This window comes from Oncorhynchus kisutch, linkage group LG11 (genome assembly GCF_002021735.2).
Source record: "Oncorhynchus kisutch isolate 150728-3 linkage group LG11, Okis_V2, whole genome shotgun sequence".
Taxonomy (NCBI): Eukaryota; Metazoa; Chordata; class Actinopteri; order Salmoniformes; family Salmonidae; genus Oncorhynchus; species Oncorhynchus kisutch.
In genome coordinates, this window is record NC_034184.2 from 48,820,678 (window position 1) to 48,838,233 (window position 17,556).

Here is a 17,556-nt window from a genome sequence, read left to right on the forward strand (position 1 = left end):
GCGTTTGGGCTAAAAACGAAGCCCACGCCAGAGTATCTATCTTTCAAGTATTCGCCTCCGAATAATTTAAACCTACTTCGGTATAATGGCCAGAGATAACACCTTTCTCGCGGGTGGCGTGCGATCCTAAGAAAGTGAGTAAATACATTCAATGTATTTGTGCAATGGTAGCTAGCAAGCAGCATACAACGCTACTCTCGAAGCTTGTTACTGGTTAGCTCACGACACCGCTGGTCTGTGCCACTGGGTTTATCATTTCAATAGATTATTTTTTGGCAGACAGGGCGGTGAGGAAGATGTCAGCGTTTAAATTGATATGAATGTCTGCATATTATTGTTTAGCTATCTTTTATAAATAGCCTTCGTTCCGTCGTGCCGTCACATCCCCATTCTTTAATTTTTACACTGCTGCCACTCGCAGTTTTATCTATGCATAGTCACATTTTAAATTGTCTCGACTACCCTGTACCCCCTGTATAATGGCTCGTTGTTCTGTCATTTTATTGTGTTATATCACTTTAGTTTGTTTAATAAATATTTTCTTAACTATATTTCTTTAACTGCATTGTTGGTTAATTAAGGGCTTGTAAGTAAATATTTCAGCTAAGGTCTACTACACGTGTTGTATTCGGTGCACGATACAAATACAATTTGATTTCAATTGAACATTGTATCACGAAAAAGCTTTGTTATTTCTGTGACAGTGGCAGACCGAGGTAAAGACAGTTTCAGGTTGGGTATTCGCCTGTAGTTTTCCTTACGTCCACCAACAGCAGTTAGGGACCGTCAACATAGTGACAAATCAAAATATTCAAATTCCGATAGCTATTTAACCATTACTCCTAAAACTGGGCCTCGACATTGCACACCCGCTAGTTAGTCCATTTTCATTTCAAGATTTTACATGAATAAAAAAAAAAAAAAGTAGGATTTCAATAGCTCCTTGGTCATGTGACCTACTGACTCCAAACATGGTGCAAAATGTACCCTTATATATTGCACACTTGTGTTTTTGTACTGTAAAATCACGTGGTTTAATGTACATTTTTCGTAGTTTTAAACTTCATGTCAATTACACACCTAAGAAGTGTGCAGTGGATATACACCCATATTGCTTAACATCTAGTTATGTCTCTTCTATATTGTTGTACATTAATATTAGTTTGACAATTAGGGGGTTCAGTCCAGTGTTGTGTTTACCCTTTTCTTTAATATTTATCTATAATTATTGGTAGTTCTAAGTACTTATTTTCCCTGTTTTTTGTGTGTTTTTTTCCCCCCACAGTATTTAACAGACGTACACAATAGGAGAGAGACAGATAATATCTCCTTTCGTCGTTAATATCAACCATAAAGGAAAAGGGCAAGTACGAGAGTCATGCTATTAATTGTCCAAAGCAGGGATGGAGAGTGAGATGGTGAGGTAGGCTGCAGTGAGTTTACTGGTCAATACATATACTGAACATGTAACCATAGTAATGGTGGCTAGTAAATCAATTAATAAAAATGTAATATTGACAAATGAAACAGAAATTGTAGACCTTTAATCTTTTCCAACATGTCAGACACTTCAAATCAAATGTATTTGTCACACACACATGGTTAGCAGATGTTAATGCGAGTGTAGCAAAATGCTTGTGCTTCTAGTTATGACAATGCAGTAATAACCAACAAGTAATCTTACCTAACAATTCCAAAACTACTACCTTATACACACAAGTGTAAAGGGATAAAGAATATTACATAAAGATATGAATGAGTGATGGTACAGAACGGCATAGGCAAGGTGCAGTAGATGGTATCGAGTACAGTATATACATATGAGATGAGTAATGTAGGGTATGTAAACAAAGTGGCATAGTTTAAAGTGGCTAGTGATACATGTATTACATAAAGATTACATAAAGATGAGAACATTTCAGTGTTAACTTTCTCTTTATCCCTGGTTGATGTACATTTCAGAGCCTCTTCAGTGTAGATGGGGTATAGCATACATTTTCAACAACAAAGACTGCACTTCAAGTTTGTGTTCTCTACTCTTGTTTAACTATTTTGTCTTCATCCCTAGTTACAGCACATGGAGCCACCGTTGGCATGCAAAACATTCAATCTAAAACAAAACCAAGCGTAACATTTATTATTTAACATCAAATATCAATGTAGAATGACGAAGTAGCCATCCATTGTGTTACATCATAAATTGTCTTACATGCCGTCACTGTTGTCAAAAGATTATAAACATGTTAAATAATGTTACTAACCCAGTCAGTCTTTGGGCCACATCCAGGTTCTTTATCAGTGGCACACATGAAGTAGTTGTTGGCTTTTTTGAACTCTGAAATCATAGGCATGAACTGAACATAGGGCTGTCTGACACAACTACATAAAAATGATGAATTTACATTTACTTTGAATTAAACGTCATTACATACCAGACATTTTTAGTATATCCTCAGCCATTTCTTTTCGCAGTTGCTCCATGTGTTTTTGAAGGTTCCATAACAATTTGGGAGGGGATGTTGGGAGTTCTGTGCAACTTCCTTGGCCATCTACACCAAAAAATAAAATTGAGTTTTTGACCTAATTGCCACATAACAGCTAACCATTAATTATTGAAAATATAGCTATCAAACCTGCATTACAAAGACCCCGCAGCTGAAGGTGTCCTGTTGCATGGTGTGAGTTATTTCCCCTCCATTCCACTTTACGTCCACCCAGTCGTCTTTTCCATGGCAGGATCTTCTCATTTTGAAGTATTCACTTTTTTAAATGTAAATATAATGGAATTCTGATTAGTTATAGGCAAATGAATACACAAGCCAAATTGGTATGCTGTTTTCCTTATCACTATAAACTAGTAGTAGAGGTAATTTCCTTTATGTCCCATTCTACACACACAGCCTAAATTATAACCACTGAACCAATTACAGGACAATAGTAAAAGTAGGATATAGGATCCGACCCTATCACAGAGTGAATAAATGTAGAGCATTTGTAGACATTTAGCAAAAAATATTAAGTGACCGTTTCATCAGTACGTGCTTAAAAGAAAGTCATGACAGTGCCCACCAAATCTATGACAATTGTAAGCACCAAAGTGTGTTTGTAAAAATAATATCTGAAAATGTCAGTTGTTGAACATAATACTTCTATTTGCAATAGCAATTTATGATATATGCAGTTGAGGAATATTCCATGTACCAACAGTACATGTAGGACAGACAATAGACATTCCCACATACAGTATTTCTATTCTTTTTTTCTCTCACCTTTATTCATCCAGGTAAGCCAGTTGAGAACAAGTTAATCCCTATCTGCTTTTTTTGGTCCTCCAATAATAGGTATCGGCGTTGAAAAACCCAAATCGGTCGACCTATAATAATTGTAAATAAGAATTAGTTCTTAACTGACTTGCCATGTTAAATAAAGGTCACACACACACACCACACTGACCAAAAAGTTAATTTGTTGGCATTTACGTATGTCCCTATTACCAGTAAAACATAATCAAAACCTATTTCTTTCACTTACTTGCTGTGCTGTTTTGTTGTTCATTTGTTTTGTCGTTTTATTCTCAACCAGGATTTCTATGGAATGCCGTTTGGGTCTTTGCTTGTCAAAAAATATACTATTTGACCAATCAAGACCTGAATATGTCTGCACGTCACATAATAATGTAACGCATTCATTTATTCTTTACGTAGTTATTACACATTGATTACACTATCACTCGTATTTCATATGTCACAACGATTAATCCATACGTATGCTGTGATGCTGGTAATGTTGTCTCGCGCACCTACAATGCTGGTCATTAAAAATAAAGCTAGCTAGCTCATGGATGCAAACAATGTTCTTCTAGGTGTCATCTAAAATAACCCTAATTTATAAGACAGTTCTTATTTGATTAATGGTGGTCGGACCATCTATGTGAAGCTAGCCACAATAAAGATGAGTCACAATAGTGGACTTTGTGTTTAACCTTCAAAATAAAAGTATGGCATAATTCTACTATTTGTATTTATTTGCATCACTGTCAATGACACTTTTATTTTGAAGGCAAACTGCAAATTCCACTATTGTGCCTAACCCTCATTGTGGCTAGCTTCACAACACATAACCTGGTCCTGTCGAGCCAGCCAGATGAAGTTGGCTGGCTGCTTATAACATTAGCTTTGGGCAACAGGGTTAAGTAGCTGGCTAGCTATTTATTTTCATGAACTGAAATTCAATTTCAATAGGCGAACAACAAGAGGCAACTTTGCTAATACCTGCTCACAAGGATTCCTAAATCATTGCTAAGAATAATGAAACTGACTGCAGTTTCTACTTGTCATTGTTTTCAGGATAGTTGTATTGGTGCTAGCTAGGTACCAAGCTAAAGGTAGCTACCTCAGAAGTTGCGGTCTAACAAATGATTCTTTATTATCAATGCGGTATTGTATTCATTTGTGCCCGGTGTTCGGTTGTTTGCAGACTTTTTTTGTACAGCTTTGAGAAGGCTACTGTATCCTCCGACACCCAAAGACCCAAATGGCGTTCCATAGTATGTTGTGAAGCTAATAGCAGTGACTGTATTACTGTGTAGCTCCGGTAGGGCAACATCTGAAAAATAGCTCACTTGGTAGTAGAGGTTGACCGATTTATGATTTTTCAACGCCGATACCGATTATTGGAGGCCCCAAAAAAAAGACAGATACCGATTATTCAGGCAATTTTAAATATATATATATATATTTGTAATAATGACAATTACAACAATACTGAATGAACACTTATTCACTTAATATAATACATCAATAAAATCAATTTAGTCTTAAATAAATTAATGAAACATGTTTAAAAAATGCAAAAACACTGTTGGAGAAGAAAGTAAAAGTGCAATATGTGCCATGTAAAAAAGCTAACATTTAAGTTCCTTGCTCAGAACATATGAAAGCTGGTGGTTCCTTTTAACATGAGTCTTCAATATTCCCAGGTAAGAAGTTTTAGGTTGTAGTTATTATAGGAATTATAGGACTATTTCCCTCTATACCATTTGTATTTCATATACCTTTGACTGTTGGATGTTCTAATAGGCACTTTAGTATTGCCAGCCTAATCTCGGGAGTTGATAGGCTTGAAGTCATAAACAGCGCAATGCTTGAAGCATAGCGAAGAGCTGCTGGCAAATGCAGGAAAGTGCTGTTTGAATGAATGCTTACGAGCCTGCTGCTGCCTACCACCGCTCAGTCAGACTGCTCTTTCAAATCATAGACTTAATTATAATATAATAATACAAAGAAATACAAGCCTTAGTTTCCGGTTTTGACCATATTAATGACCTATCATTTCGAAAACAAAATGTTTATTTTTTCAGTGAAATAAGGAACCGTTCTGTATATTATCGAACGAGTGGCATCACTAAGTCTCTAAATATTGCTGTTATATTGCACAACCTTCAATGTTACGTCATAATTATGTACAATTCTGGCAAATGAATTACGGTCTTTGTTAGGAAGAAATGGTCTTCACACAGTTCGCAACGAGCCAGGCGGCCCAAAATGCTGCTTATACCCTGACTCTGCTTGCGCAGAACGCAAGAGAAGTGACACAATTTCCCTAGTTAAAAGAAATTCATGTTAGCAGTCAACATTAACTTCTTGACGCTCCCCATCTTTAGCGGGATAATTGTCATCAACAACCACTGAATAGCATAGTGCCACATTCACATAATATTACTAAAAATATTTATATTCATGAAATCACAAGTGCAATATTGTAAAACACAGTTTAGCCTTTTGTTAATCCACCTGTCATCTCAGATTTTGAAAATATGTTTTACAGCAAAAGCAATCCAAGCGTTTGTGTAAGTTTATCGATCGCCCAACAAAACATTATGTACAGTTAGCATTAAGTAGCTTGGTCACGAAAATCAGAAAAGCAATCAAATTAATCGCTTACCTTTGATGATCTTTGGATGTTTTCACTCACGAGACTCCCAGTTACACAATAAATGTTCCTTTTTGTTCCATAAAGATTATTTTTATATCCAAAATACAGTGGGGCAAAAAAGTATTTAGTCAGCCACCAATTGTGCAAGTTCTCCCGTTTAAAAAGATGAGAGAGGCCTGTCATTTCATCATAGGTACACTTCAACTATGACAGACAAAATGAGAAAAGAAAATCAAAAAAATCACATTGTAGGATTTTTTATGAATTTATTTGCAAATTATGGTGGAAAATAAGGATTTGGTCACCTACAAACAAGCAAGATTTCTGGCTCTCACAGACCTGTAACTTCATCTTTAAGAGGCTCCTTTGTCCTCCACTCGTTACCTGTATTAATGGCACCTGTTTGAACTTGTTATCAGTATAAAAGACACCTGTCCACAACCTCAAACAGTCACACTACAAACTCCACTATGGCCAAGACCAAAGAGCTGTCAAAGGACACCAGAAACAAAATTGTAGACCTGCACCAGACTGGGAAGACTGAATCTGAATCTGAATCTGCAAACCAAGCAGCTTGGTTTGAAGAAATCAACTGTGGGAGCAATTATTAGGAAATGGAAGACATACAAGACCACTGATAATCTCCCTCAATCTGAGGCTCGCAAGATCTCACCCCAAGATGAAATGTGGCTGGGTCTTTCAGCATGACAATGATCCCAAACACACCGCCTGGGCAACAAAGGAGTGGCTTCGTAAGAAGCATTTCAAGGTCCTGGAGTGGCCTAGCGAGTCTCCAGATCTCAACCCCATAGAAAATATTTGGAGGGAGTTGAAAGTCTGTGTTGCCCAGCAACAGCCCCAAAACATCACTGCTCTAGAGGAGATCTGCATGGAGGAATGGGCCAAAATACCAGCAACAGTGTGTGAAAACCTTGTAAAGACTTACAGAAAACGTTTGACCTCTGTCATTGCCAACAAAGGGTATATAACAAAGTATTGAGATAAACTTTTGTTATTGACCAAATATTTATTTTCCACCATAATTTGCAAATAAATTCATTAGAAATCCTACAATGTGATTTTTCAGGATTTTTTTTTCTCATTTTCTTTAAGCCTCCAAAATTGTCATTTGTATCTGGTCAAGAGTCTGTCCCGACTTAGGCACAGATCAAGTTCTCTCCACTTAATCATATTGTTTGTGTGTTCAGGACTACCCTCATGGTGTTTCAGAATGGTGTTGATATTTGACCAGTCATTCACACCTTTTATTATTTTGTAATCTTTTGTAGAAAAGAGCTTGCAGCAAAAACAATACACAGTTGTTTTTGAGTATGAAAGCCAGCTTCTGGTAAACTTTTCCATATTTGACAGCTGTTTCTGTAATACGCCTGAATGGAAACCTCTTCTATACTTGTCTTTAGGGTAAGAAAAATCCAGTCCTGGTTTGAGTGCACAGCGGTCCATTAACTCGGTCCTCATAAAGTCTGTTAAGACTGGGGGCCAATTTGATGGAGCAGAAACTGTTCTATAATGGTCTGAGCTGCTTGTATCTGATGCTGGCTGTACACCTCTGGTTGCGCTAGTACTGGATGAGGTTGCTTGTACTTCACCTGGGTCTGTGTTAGTTCTTGCTGAAGACTGCTGTATTGGGTCTGTGTTAGTACTGTACTTGCTGAAGCTGCCATTACTAGGTCTGTGTTAGTATTTGCTGAAGCCGACTGTACTGGGTCTGTGTTAGTACTGGCTGAAGCTGGATGTGGATTACCTGAGTCTGTGCTTGTACTGGCTGATGATCCAGCACCTCCTCTACTGACACACGTAAGCATAGCACCTGTAAATTATAGATAACAATACTATTATACATTTTATCAGCTGTATCAGGCCCATTCTAACTGGCTCCCCCAGATGTCTTTTATACACTTTAAAATATAAATACTATTTATACTATGGCTTGGCTGAATACTTGATGGTTATTATTTACTGAGAGATGTGCATCCATATTGCCCAGTATTCCTAGCTAATCAACATTTTTTAATTCAATATATAAACCAATAGTCAATGTCAATCCATTGCTTTCCATCTTGCCCAGAGTTTAAACTAAACCTTGACTGAGAGACTAAATCATCATTGCCTTGTTTTAAAATTCTGTACACCTATGAGTGCCATCACGCCCATATATTGCCTGGACTGGTACCCACAGAGGTTGCTGCTGGAAAGCATGAGTTCCATTTCATGAACGCATGTTCACACGTGACGCGGTTATCTTTTCCGAGCTGCAGTTTACACCGTTGGCGCTTATCAAACGTAATAAATAGTTGTATTTCACTCTCACTTTGGTCAGGCACAAAGTCACAGAACACAAACCTGGAAGTGGCTGGAAAGCAAGCAAGCAAGACAGACGGACCAAGAGATGCACTGCCCAGCTAGGTTAGCAAGACAGACAGAATAGAGAGCGATGCACATCAACTTAACGTTACTGTTATTTGCTGACACCAAACTTGGAGAGAACACAAGTTTAGCTGATCGCTGTTCCCGCAATTCACTCTCATGTTGTTTTTTTCTTCTTTTTTTGTGACCAGAAGGATAGTTCCGCTTCATCCTCTCATCGAAGTTGTAAACATTGACACCAACTTTGACACGAGGGGGAGGTGAGGCTCTTGCGTAATTTGCGGGCCCAACGCAATTTGCGCAATGAGCTTATAGGGCCGCCCTGCTCTGATTGGGAATACAGATATGCATCTGGTCACAGATACCGTAAAAAGAAAGTAGGGGCATGGATCAGAAAACCAGTCAGTATCTTGTGTGACCACCATTTGCCTCATGTAGTGCAACACATCTTCGCATAAAGTTGATCAGGCTGTTGATTATGGCCTGTGGAATGTTGTCCCAATCTTCTTCAATGGCTATGCGGATTTCCTCGATATTGGCGGGGAGACACTGTCGTACACGGATTGGTAATAGTTCCAATTTGGCCTCTGATAGGCTAGGTGGAAGTTTCACCATATTGCTTTGACCTATCAAACTATCTCCGATCTCCACAAGTGCATTGAGCGGAGGGTCAAGTGATTTATAAATGTACATTTGACCTGTTTCCACATTATTCCTTTACGGAGTCCCCTTTTCGGGTGCCAGATAGCCTAGTGGGCGAGTGTTGGGCCAGTAACCAAAAGGTTGCTTGATCGAATCCCCGAGCTGACAAGCTAAAGATCTGTCATTCTGCCACTGAACATTGCAGTTAACCAACTGTTCCTAGGTCGTCATTGTAAATAAGAATTTGTTCTTAACTGACCTTCATAGTTAAATAAAATAAATTCATTTGGACTGTTTTAATCGAGATTTCATCATTGATTCTTCTGCACATTGTAGTCAACCCCCATCTGAGAAGGATGTGAAAGTATGAAACAACACTACTGCCACAGTTTTTAATTTTATTTCCAAACTGCTGGAATGTAACTTCCCATCCAATGGCAGAGATTAAATGTGATGTCATGGGGTGGGGGGTTGGTTTAATCTAATCCTAAATTGGAATTACGGGTAGGCAGAAGGGCCAGCCGGCTGTTCCAACATATGCCGTTATTCCCAGGGAGCCAGAGGAATGTCGGAATTGTTGCTACGTCCTAATCATAATCAAAGTCATAATTGCTACGTCCGGCAGATGACAAGAGAAGGAGTAGGCCTGAACCCAGAACCAATACCATTCCTTACACCCATGTGGTCTTTGTAGCTGTGTGTGTGTACATTCATCCCTGTGTGTGTGTGTTTCAGGAGCAGAATGCGGCCGTGCCCCACCTTCCTGCTGGTGCTGCTGCGCTGGGTGCGGTTGCGCATGTGCGCCAGACGGTGGCGCTACAGCAATGGCAACAACAGTAGACTACCGCTGTGTGTGAGACAGAGATGGGCCTACCTAAAACTGATGGTTAACTCCCTCTATTACAACTCCCTCACCAACTCTGATGTCGTCATGGACTCACTGATGGAACCCATCTTCTGGATGGTGGACCTACTTACCCGCTGGTTCGGGGCGGTAAGTATGTGTGATAGTTGCACAGATGTTCTTTCTCATGAAACAATTACTCCATCTCTTCAATTGATTCTCTGGTACCTTTTTTGTATACTTTTTAGCCAGTAGTTCTGAAAATAGCGCTCGAGACAAGTGGTTCCCGACAATTACGTACTACATCACATTATGTGCACCACGTCATTGTTCTCTTGCTCTGCAGTGGGTGCATGATATACCTCTTGCTAGCTGTCACTTATATGGCGATGGGCTGAAGCTCTTCGGTAGAAATCAAATTGCTAGGGGGTGGGCCCATCTGGGGGCAAATGTAGGGAAAATGGCACAGCACAGCTTTCAGAAGTCGCTTTTCAAACCACTATTTTGTGGCTAATTAAGACTAATTCTGCTCATAGATTATGCATGTTTGAACTACACATTGACACATCCAACCCAAAGCGGGAGGTTTAAAAAAAAAAAACGAAGTAGTCGCCAAAGTTCCGGATCATGTCTTTAATTACTCTATCACTCTCTCCATCTCTCCAGGTGTTTGTCTGTCTGGTGGTGATACTGACCAGTTCTATCCTGCTGATAGCCTACGTGGGTCTGCTGCCCCTGATTCTCAACACCTACTCTCCACCTTGGATAGTCTGGCACATCGGTTATGGACACTGGAACCTCATCATGATTGTCTTCCACTACTATAAAGCCACCAAGACCGCCCCAGGATACCCCCCTACGGTACACACACACACACACACACACACACACACACACACACACACACACACACACAGGGGTGGAATAAATATCTGTGTTGTGTTTATTCCAGGTAAAGAATGACATTCCATTTGTGTCCGTGTGTAAGAAGTGTATCATCCCCAAACCAGCCAGGACTCACCACTGTGGAATCTGCAACACGTAAGACAAACTCAGGTTGCCCCTAACCACAGATCCAAGATCAGATGACCCTATCGCATATCCTAACCATAACCACTAGGGGGATGAAATAGCTGACCCTGGGCCAGTGGTACAGGAATTACTACCTACCTATCTACCTACCTATCTAACTACTCGATAAACTCATAATCCTGCTACGGTATGGTAGCAGGGTAGTATGGTAGCGTTGTAGGCCAACGTTAACATGACATCTTCTACTTCACAGGTGCATTCTGAAAATGGATCATCATTGTCGTATCCTTTAAATGGAGTTGGAGAGTGGAGATTATAATTGGTAATGTCAAGTTATCAGGGATGGGTGACACCATTTATGGTGTGGATGGGTGTTATGAGGATGGGTGTTAGTGTTTTTGGTTTCCTCCTTAACTCCCGTTCCCTCCAGCGTGGCTGAATAACTGTGTTGGCCATTTTAACCAGCGCTACTTCTTCTGCTTCTGTCTCTCCATGACCCTGGGCTGTGTCTACTGCAGCATCAGTGGCCGGAACCTCTTCCTAGATGCTTATAGTGCTATAGAGGTACACGCATACACACGCTTGCAAACTCTTTGAGAGAGACCTGAGCCTGCTGGTCTGCTATCTCCTCCATTGGGGGCTTCTATTGTTGAGAGGGTCATGGTCTACTGTAACAGTCTCTGTGTTCAGTTTTAACTCTTGAAGTGTTTCTGTTTATCTCTAACTCTTGGTTGTCTTGGTGTGTGTTTTTGCATTGTCCCCATAGCGCTTCAAACACATGGACTTGGATAAATCAGGTGTCCCGGTGACAGGGATGGGGCAACTCATAGGAATCTTACCTCCTGGGCAGGTAGTACGCGTACACACACACACACATACACACACACACTGCCCCTTCCACGTCATTCTGCTTCTCGTAGTTACTTTCTTGTTCTTAGTGGTGGTAGGTCAATGGATGACTTAGATTTAAAGGGTGATATTGTTCACACGATCTTTGATCTTATATTATACTTATTATTGCATACTCATGAAACCGGTTACTTAAGCACAACCTCTGGTACCGATTAGGATATGTTTTACTGTTTAGGCGTTTGTATGACCTCTGTATGTTGTTGTCAATCAGAGCACCTACCAGACCCCTCCTCCTCCCTACACGTTCAGAGACAAGATGTTCCACAAGAGTATCATCTACATGTGGGTATTAACTAGGTGAGATCTACTTCACAATATTACTGTTATTATTACTGTAATATGTAACTTTTTGGGTGACCTGACCATGTTCACATAGAAATGTTAGTTATAGATCTGTAATTGTCATTGAAAGGAAGTCTAAGAAGCAGTAGAAATGTTCTTTGTGAACTATTTCTGTACTTCCCATTCTTCCCGTATTGTTTTTGTCTTTTACATTCGGTTTTGTACACCAATTTCAAACCGCTGAAAATACAATATTTTTTGTTATAAAATATATTTCAGTGGTTTAGATGGTACAATTATTCTTTACACAATACCTGCTTGTTTTGCCACATTAACTGAAATTAGGTGAAAAAATAATTTTTGCAGCCAAAGTACATTTTCCCGTAATGATAGAACTTCAGCCTCACCGTACCGTGTGTGTTGTCATTGGTTGTTTTCCCCCAAAAAACTGTGATTGGTCATTTTAGCACGGTGGCCGTAGCTCTGGGGGGGCTGACTATCTGGCACGCAGTGCTGATATCCCGAGGAGAGACCAGCATAGAGAGACACATCAACAACAAGGAGGCCGAACGCATGGCCAAACATGGCAAGGTGAGCACACACATGCCACTTGTCTTAAAGTTGGCGGACACAAGCTATTTAAACTGTATTCTCCTCTTTCTCCCAGGTGTACAAGAACCCCTTTAACTATGGCAGACTAAACAATTGGAAAGTCTTCTTTGGTGTGGAGAAGAGAAGGTTAGTTACATGCTTGTCACCAAGCAGTGTGAAGATCTGTTGCTCTGTGCAGATATTTAACACGCACATTATGTGACTGTTGTGGTCATAAATAAAACACTATTAATACATATTATTATTTCGTTGAGGTAACCTCTGCCTCTCTTCTCTCTCCAGTCATTGGCTGACGCGAGTCCTCCTGCCCTCTGGACATGCCCCCTATGGGAACGGCCTGACCTGGGACATCTGTCCAATCAGAAAAGACATGATTCCCGTCTGAGCCAAATAGAAAATAACTGACTTGAGACATCTACCCAAATGAAGAAATACCTGATGGCTGTCTGACCCCTGACCACACAGACTCTGTCTACAGAGAGAACTACATCTCCCTGTCACCCCTGTTCCCTACAGGTACTGAAGACCGATGACCAGGTTATATGGATGAGAAGTGGAGTTCTGAGCTGGAGAGTGAATACTCAGAGAACTACAGGGATGGCCAGCAGGGAAGAGATGGGGAATGTTTGCAGCACCCAAGTGAAACAAACCTGGTTATTTCCATGTAAAAGGACCCATGAGCACCAACATGTGAAGTTCATAGGAGCATGTCAAATGAAAGCTATGAGTCAATATTTTATAGAAATTAATGCATATATACAGTTGAAGTCGGAAGTTTACATACACTTAGACTGGAGTCACTTAAACTTGTTTTTCAACCACTCCACAAGTTTCTTGTTAACAAACTATAGTTTTGGCAAGTCGGTTAGGACATCTACTTTGTGCATGACACAAGTAACTGTATCACAATTCCAGTGGGTCAGAAGTTTACATACACTAAGTTGACTGTGCCTTTAAACAGCTTGGAAAATTCCAGAAAATGATGTCATGGCTTTAGAAGCTTCTGATGGGCTAATTGTCAACATTTCAGTCATTTGGAGGTGTAACTGTGGATTTATTAAGGACTACCTTCAAACTCAGTGCCTCTTTGCTTGACATCATGGGGAAATCAAAAGAAATCAGCCAAGACCTCAGAAAAGAATTGTAGACCTCCACAAGTCTGTTTCATCCTTGGGAGCAATTTCCAAACGCCTGAAGGTACGACGTTCTGTACAAACAATAGTACGCAAGTATAAACACCATGGTACCACACAGCCGTCATGCATCTCAGGAAGGAGACGCGTTCCGTGTCCTAGAGATGAGCGTATTTTGGTGCGAAATGTGGAAATCAATCCCAGAACAACAGCAAAGGACCCTGTGAAGATGCTGGAGGAAACGGGTACAAAAGTATCTACAGTGCCTTGCGAAAGTATTCGGCCCCCTTGAACTTTGCGACCTTTTGCCACATTTCAGGCTTCAAACATAAAGATACAAAACTGTATTTTTTTGTGAAGAATCAACAACAAGTGGGACACAATCATGAAGTGGAACGACATTTATTGGATATTTCAAACTTTTTTAACAAATCAAAAACTGAAAAATTGGGCGTGCTAAATTATTCAGCCCCTTTACTTTCAGTGCAGCAAACTCTCTCCAGAAGTTCAGTGAGGATCTCTGAATGATCCAATGTTGACCTAAATGACTAATGATGATAAATACAATCCACCTGTGTGTAAATCAAGTCTCCATATAAATGCACCTGCACTGTGATAGTCTCAGAGGTCCGTTAAAAGCGCAGAGAGCATCATGAAGAACAAGGAACACACCAGGCAGGTCCGAGATACTGTTGTGAAGAAGTTTAAAGCCGGATTTGGATACAAAAAGATTTCCCAAGCTTTAAACATCCCAAGGAGCACTGTGCAAGCGATAATATTGAAATGGAAGGAGTATCAGACCACTGCAAATCTACCAAGACCTGGCCGTCCCTCTAAACTTTCAGCTCATACAAGGAGAAGACTGATCAGAGATGCAGCCAAGAGGCCCATGATCACTCTGGATGAACTGCAGAGATCTACAGCTGAGGTGGGAGACTCTGTCCATAGGACAACAATCAGTCGTATATTGCACAAATCTGGCCTTTATGGAAGAGTGGCAAGAAGAAAGCCATTTCTTAAAGATATCCATAAAAAGTGTTGTTTAAAGTTTGCCACAAGCCACCTGGGAGACACACCAAACATGTGGAAGAAGGTGCTCTGGTCAGATGAAACCAAAATGGAACTTTTTGGCAACAATGCAAAACGTTATGTTTGGCGTAAAAGCAACACAGCTCATCACCCTGAACACACCATCCCCACTGTCAAACATGGTGGTGGCAGCATCATGGTTTGGGCCTGCTTTTCTTCAGCAGGGACAGGGAAGATGGTTAAAATTGATGGGAAGCTGGATGGAGCCAAATACAGGACCATTCTGGAAGAAAACCTGATGGAGTCTGTAAAAGACCTGAGACTGGGACGGAGATTTGTCTTCCAACAAGACAATGATCCAAAACATAAAGCAAAATCTACAATGGAATGGTTCAAAAATAAACATATCCAGGTGTTAGAATGGCCAAGTCAAAGTCCAGACCTGAATCCAATCGAGAATCTGTGGAAAGAACTGAAAACTGCTGTTCACAAATGGTCTCCATCCAACCTCACTGAGCTCGAGCTGTTTTGCAAGGAGGAATGGGAAAAGATTTCAGTCTCTCGATGTGCAAAACTGATAGAGACATACCCCAAGCGACTTACAGCTGTAATCGCAGCAAAAGGTGGCACTACAAAGTATTAACTTAAGGGGGCTGAATAATTTTGCACGCCCAATTTTTCAGTTTTTGATTTGTTAAAAAAGTTTGAAATATCCAATAAATGTCGTTCCACTTCATGATTGTGTCCCACTTGTTGTTGATTCTTCACAAAAAAATACAGTTTTATATCTTTATGTTTGAGGCCTGAAATGTGGCAAAAGGTCGCAAAGTTCAAGGGGGCCGAATACTTTCGCAAGGCACTGTATATCCACAGTAAAACGAGACCTATATCGACATAACCTGAAAGGCCGCTCGGCAAGGAAGAAGCCACTGCTCCAAAACCACCATAAAGCCAGACTACGGTTTGCAACTGCACATGGGGACAAAGATCGTACTGATGAAACAAAAATAGAACTGTTTGGCTATAATGACCATCGTTATGCTTGGAGGAAAAAGGGGGAGGCTTGCAAGCCGAAGAACACCATCCCAACCGCGAAGCACGGGGGTGGCAGCATCATGTTGTGGGGGTGCTTTGCTGCAGGAGGGACTGGTGCACTTCACAAAATAGATTGCATCATGAGGAAGGAGAATGATGTGGATTTATTGAAGCATCATCTCAAGACATCAGTCTGGAAATTAATGGGTCTTCCAAATGGATGATGACCCCAAGCATACATCCAAAGTTGTGGCAAAATGGCTTAAGGACGACAAAGTCAAGGTATTGGAGTGGCCATCGCAAAGCCCAGATCTCAATCGCATAGAAAAGTTGTGGGCAGAACTGAAAAAGCGTGTGCGAGCAAGGAGGCCTACAAACCTGACTCCGTTACACCAGCTCTGTCAGGAGGAAAGACCAAAATTCACCTTGTTTAACTTGTTGTGGGAAGCTTGTGGAAGGCTACCTGAAACGTTTGACCCAAGTTAAACAATTTAAAGGCAATGCTACCAAATACTAATTGAGTGTATGTAAACTTCTGACCAACTGGAATTGTGATGAAATAAATAAAAGCTGAAATAAATCATTCTCTCTACAATTATTCTGACATTTCACATTCTTAAATTAAAGTGGTGATCCTAATTGACTTAAGACAGGGACTTCTTACGAGGATTAAATGTCAGGAATTGTAAAAAACAGAGTTTAAATATATTTGACTAAGGTGTATGTAAACTTCCGACTTCAACTGTAAATGTTTAAATGATTTTACATCCTAAAAATGTGAAATAGGCAAACGCTTTGATTTTTTGTCAAACAGATGGAAAAGGAGTCTTGGAAGACATCTACCAGAAAAAGTCTTAAAATGTATTAGAAATATATCAAAAGATAATACTATTGAAGTAAAGACCCCTGCCAACTAATGGCAACACATTTTAGCTTAGGATAACTTTTTCTGCCTTCTGTAAGTTTTAAGAAACATTGCCTTTTGCCTTGAAATTCCTTTACCAAAAACCCACATATCTTTAAGATATTTAAAACATTTCTCCTTTACTTGTTACTCCTTCCAGAAGTAACAAGTAAAAGGAGAACTATCAATTAGTGATATTGTTTTTACGTCATTACTTTATGAATTAAGGTATTAACTTTTAATTCTGTTACCAAATTGGTAACATAATTTCTGCAATTGAATTGGCTACAATGGGAAATCATAGTATTCACATACCACAGTTGTGTCACCTGCTACTGTCCTCCCTTCCACTGGCATACTTTTATGTTCAGCTTATAACTGTTTTGTTTTGGTCTAGTGGCCAAAGTCACGAGATAGAAATTAATTGTAACCTCTTAACAGCTTTTACTGACACCTACCCATGAGTCCTCTCTTTCCATTTACTGAAACCAGCCTCCTCCTCTACTGAGCATCGGACGTCCATGGACGTAAAAAGTAGTTAAAATTTGGTTCAATCTGCCCTGGCCTTGATTTCATTGCCCACAGATGTTTTTTGGTCCGGACCAGCCTTGGTTTCAACATCCACAAACATCTGGACCGGCCTTCATTTGACCCAAACATAGTGTTTCATAAGTTTGAACAGTACACTACAGTAGAGTATTGTTCAGTACATTACAGCACCGTAGGTGAAGTACAGTAAAGTATACAGCACCAGTCAACGGTTTGGACACACCTACTCTTTCCAGGGTCTTCATTGTAAAATAATAGTG

General features: G+C 40.1%; 1 protein-coding gene across 2 annotated transcripts; it reads left to right on the top strand.

Annotated features, from left to right (window-relative positions):
• On the top strand, positions 1-13,496 carry zdhhc16a (zDHHC palmitoyltransferase 16a). Of its 2 annotated transcripts, none has more exons than XM_020494907.2 (11): positions 1-134; positions 9,700-9,958; positions 10,475-10,669; positions 10,761-10,849; positions 11,094-11,122; positions 11,271-11,404; positions 11,607-11,690; positions 11,964-12,034; positions 12,502-12,625; positions 12,702-12,772; positions 12,929-13,496. In XM_020494907.2, exons 2-11 carry the CDS (start codon positions 9,707-9,709, stop codon positions 13,029-13,031), a joined length of 1,152 nt encoding a protein of 383 aa, XP_020350496.1. In that variant the 5' UTR covers positions 1-134; positions 9,700-9,706; the 3' UTR covers positions 13,032-13,496. The 2 variants fall into 2 exon arrangements, with proteins under 2 accessions (XP_020350496.1, XP_020350495.1); XM_020494906.2 differs by having other exon boundaries at positions 3-134; positions 11,964-12,049.
• The last annotated feature ends 4,060 nt before the right edge of the window (positions 13,497-17,556 follow it).

Coding starts and splice junctions, on each gene's coding strand:
- zdhhc16a (XM_020494906.2), top strand. CDS start 9,707: ATGCGGCCGTGCCCCACCTTCCTGCTGGTGCTGCTGCGCTGGGTGCGG. Junction 10,850..11,093: donor CACTGTGGAATCTGCAACAC/GTAAGACAAACT, acceptor TCTACTTCACAG/GTGCATTCTGAAAATGGATC. Junction 12,773..12,928: donor TTTGGTGTGGAGAAGAGAAG/GTTAGTTACATG, acceptor TTCTCTCTCCAG/TCATTGGCTGACGCGAGTCC.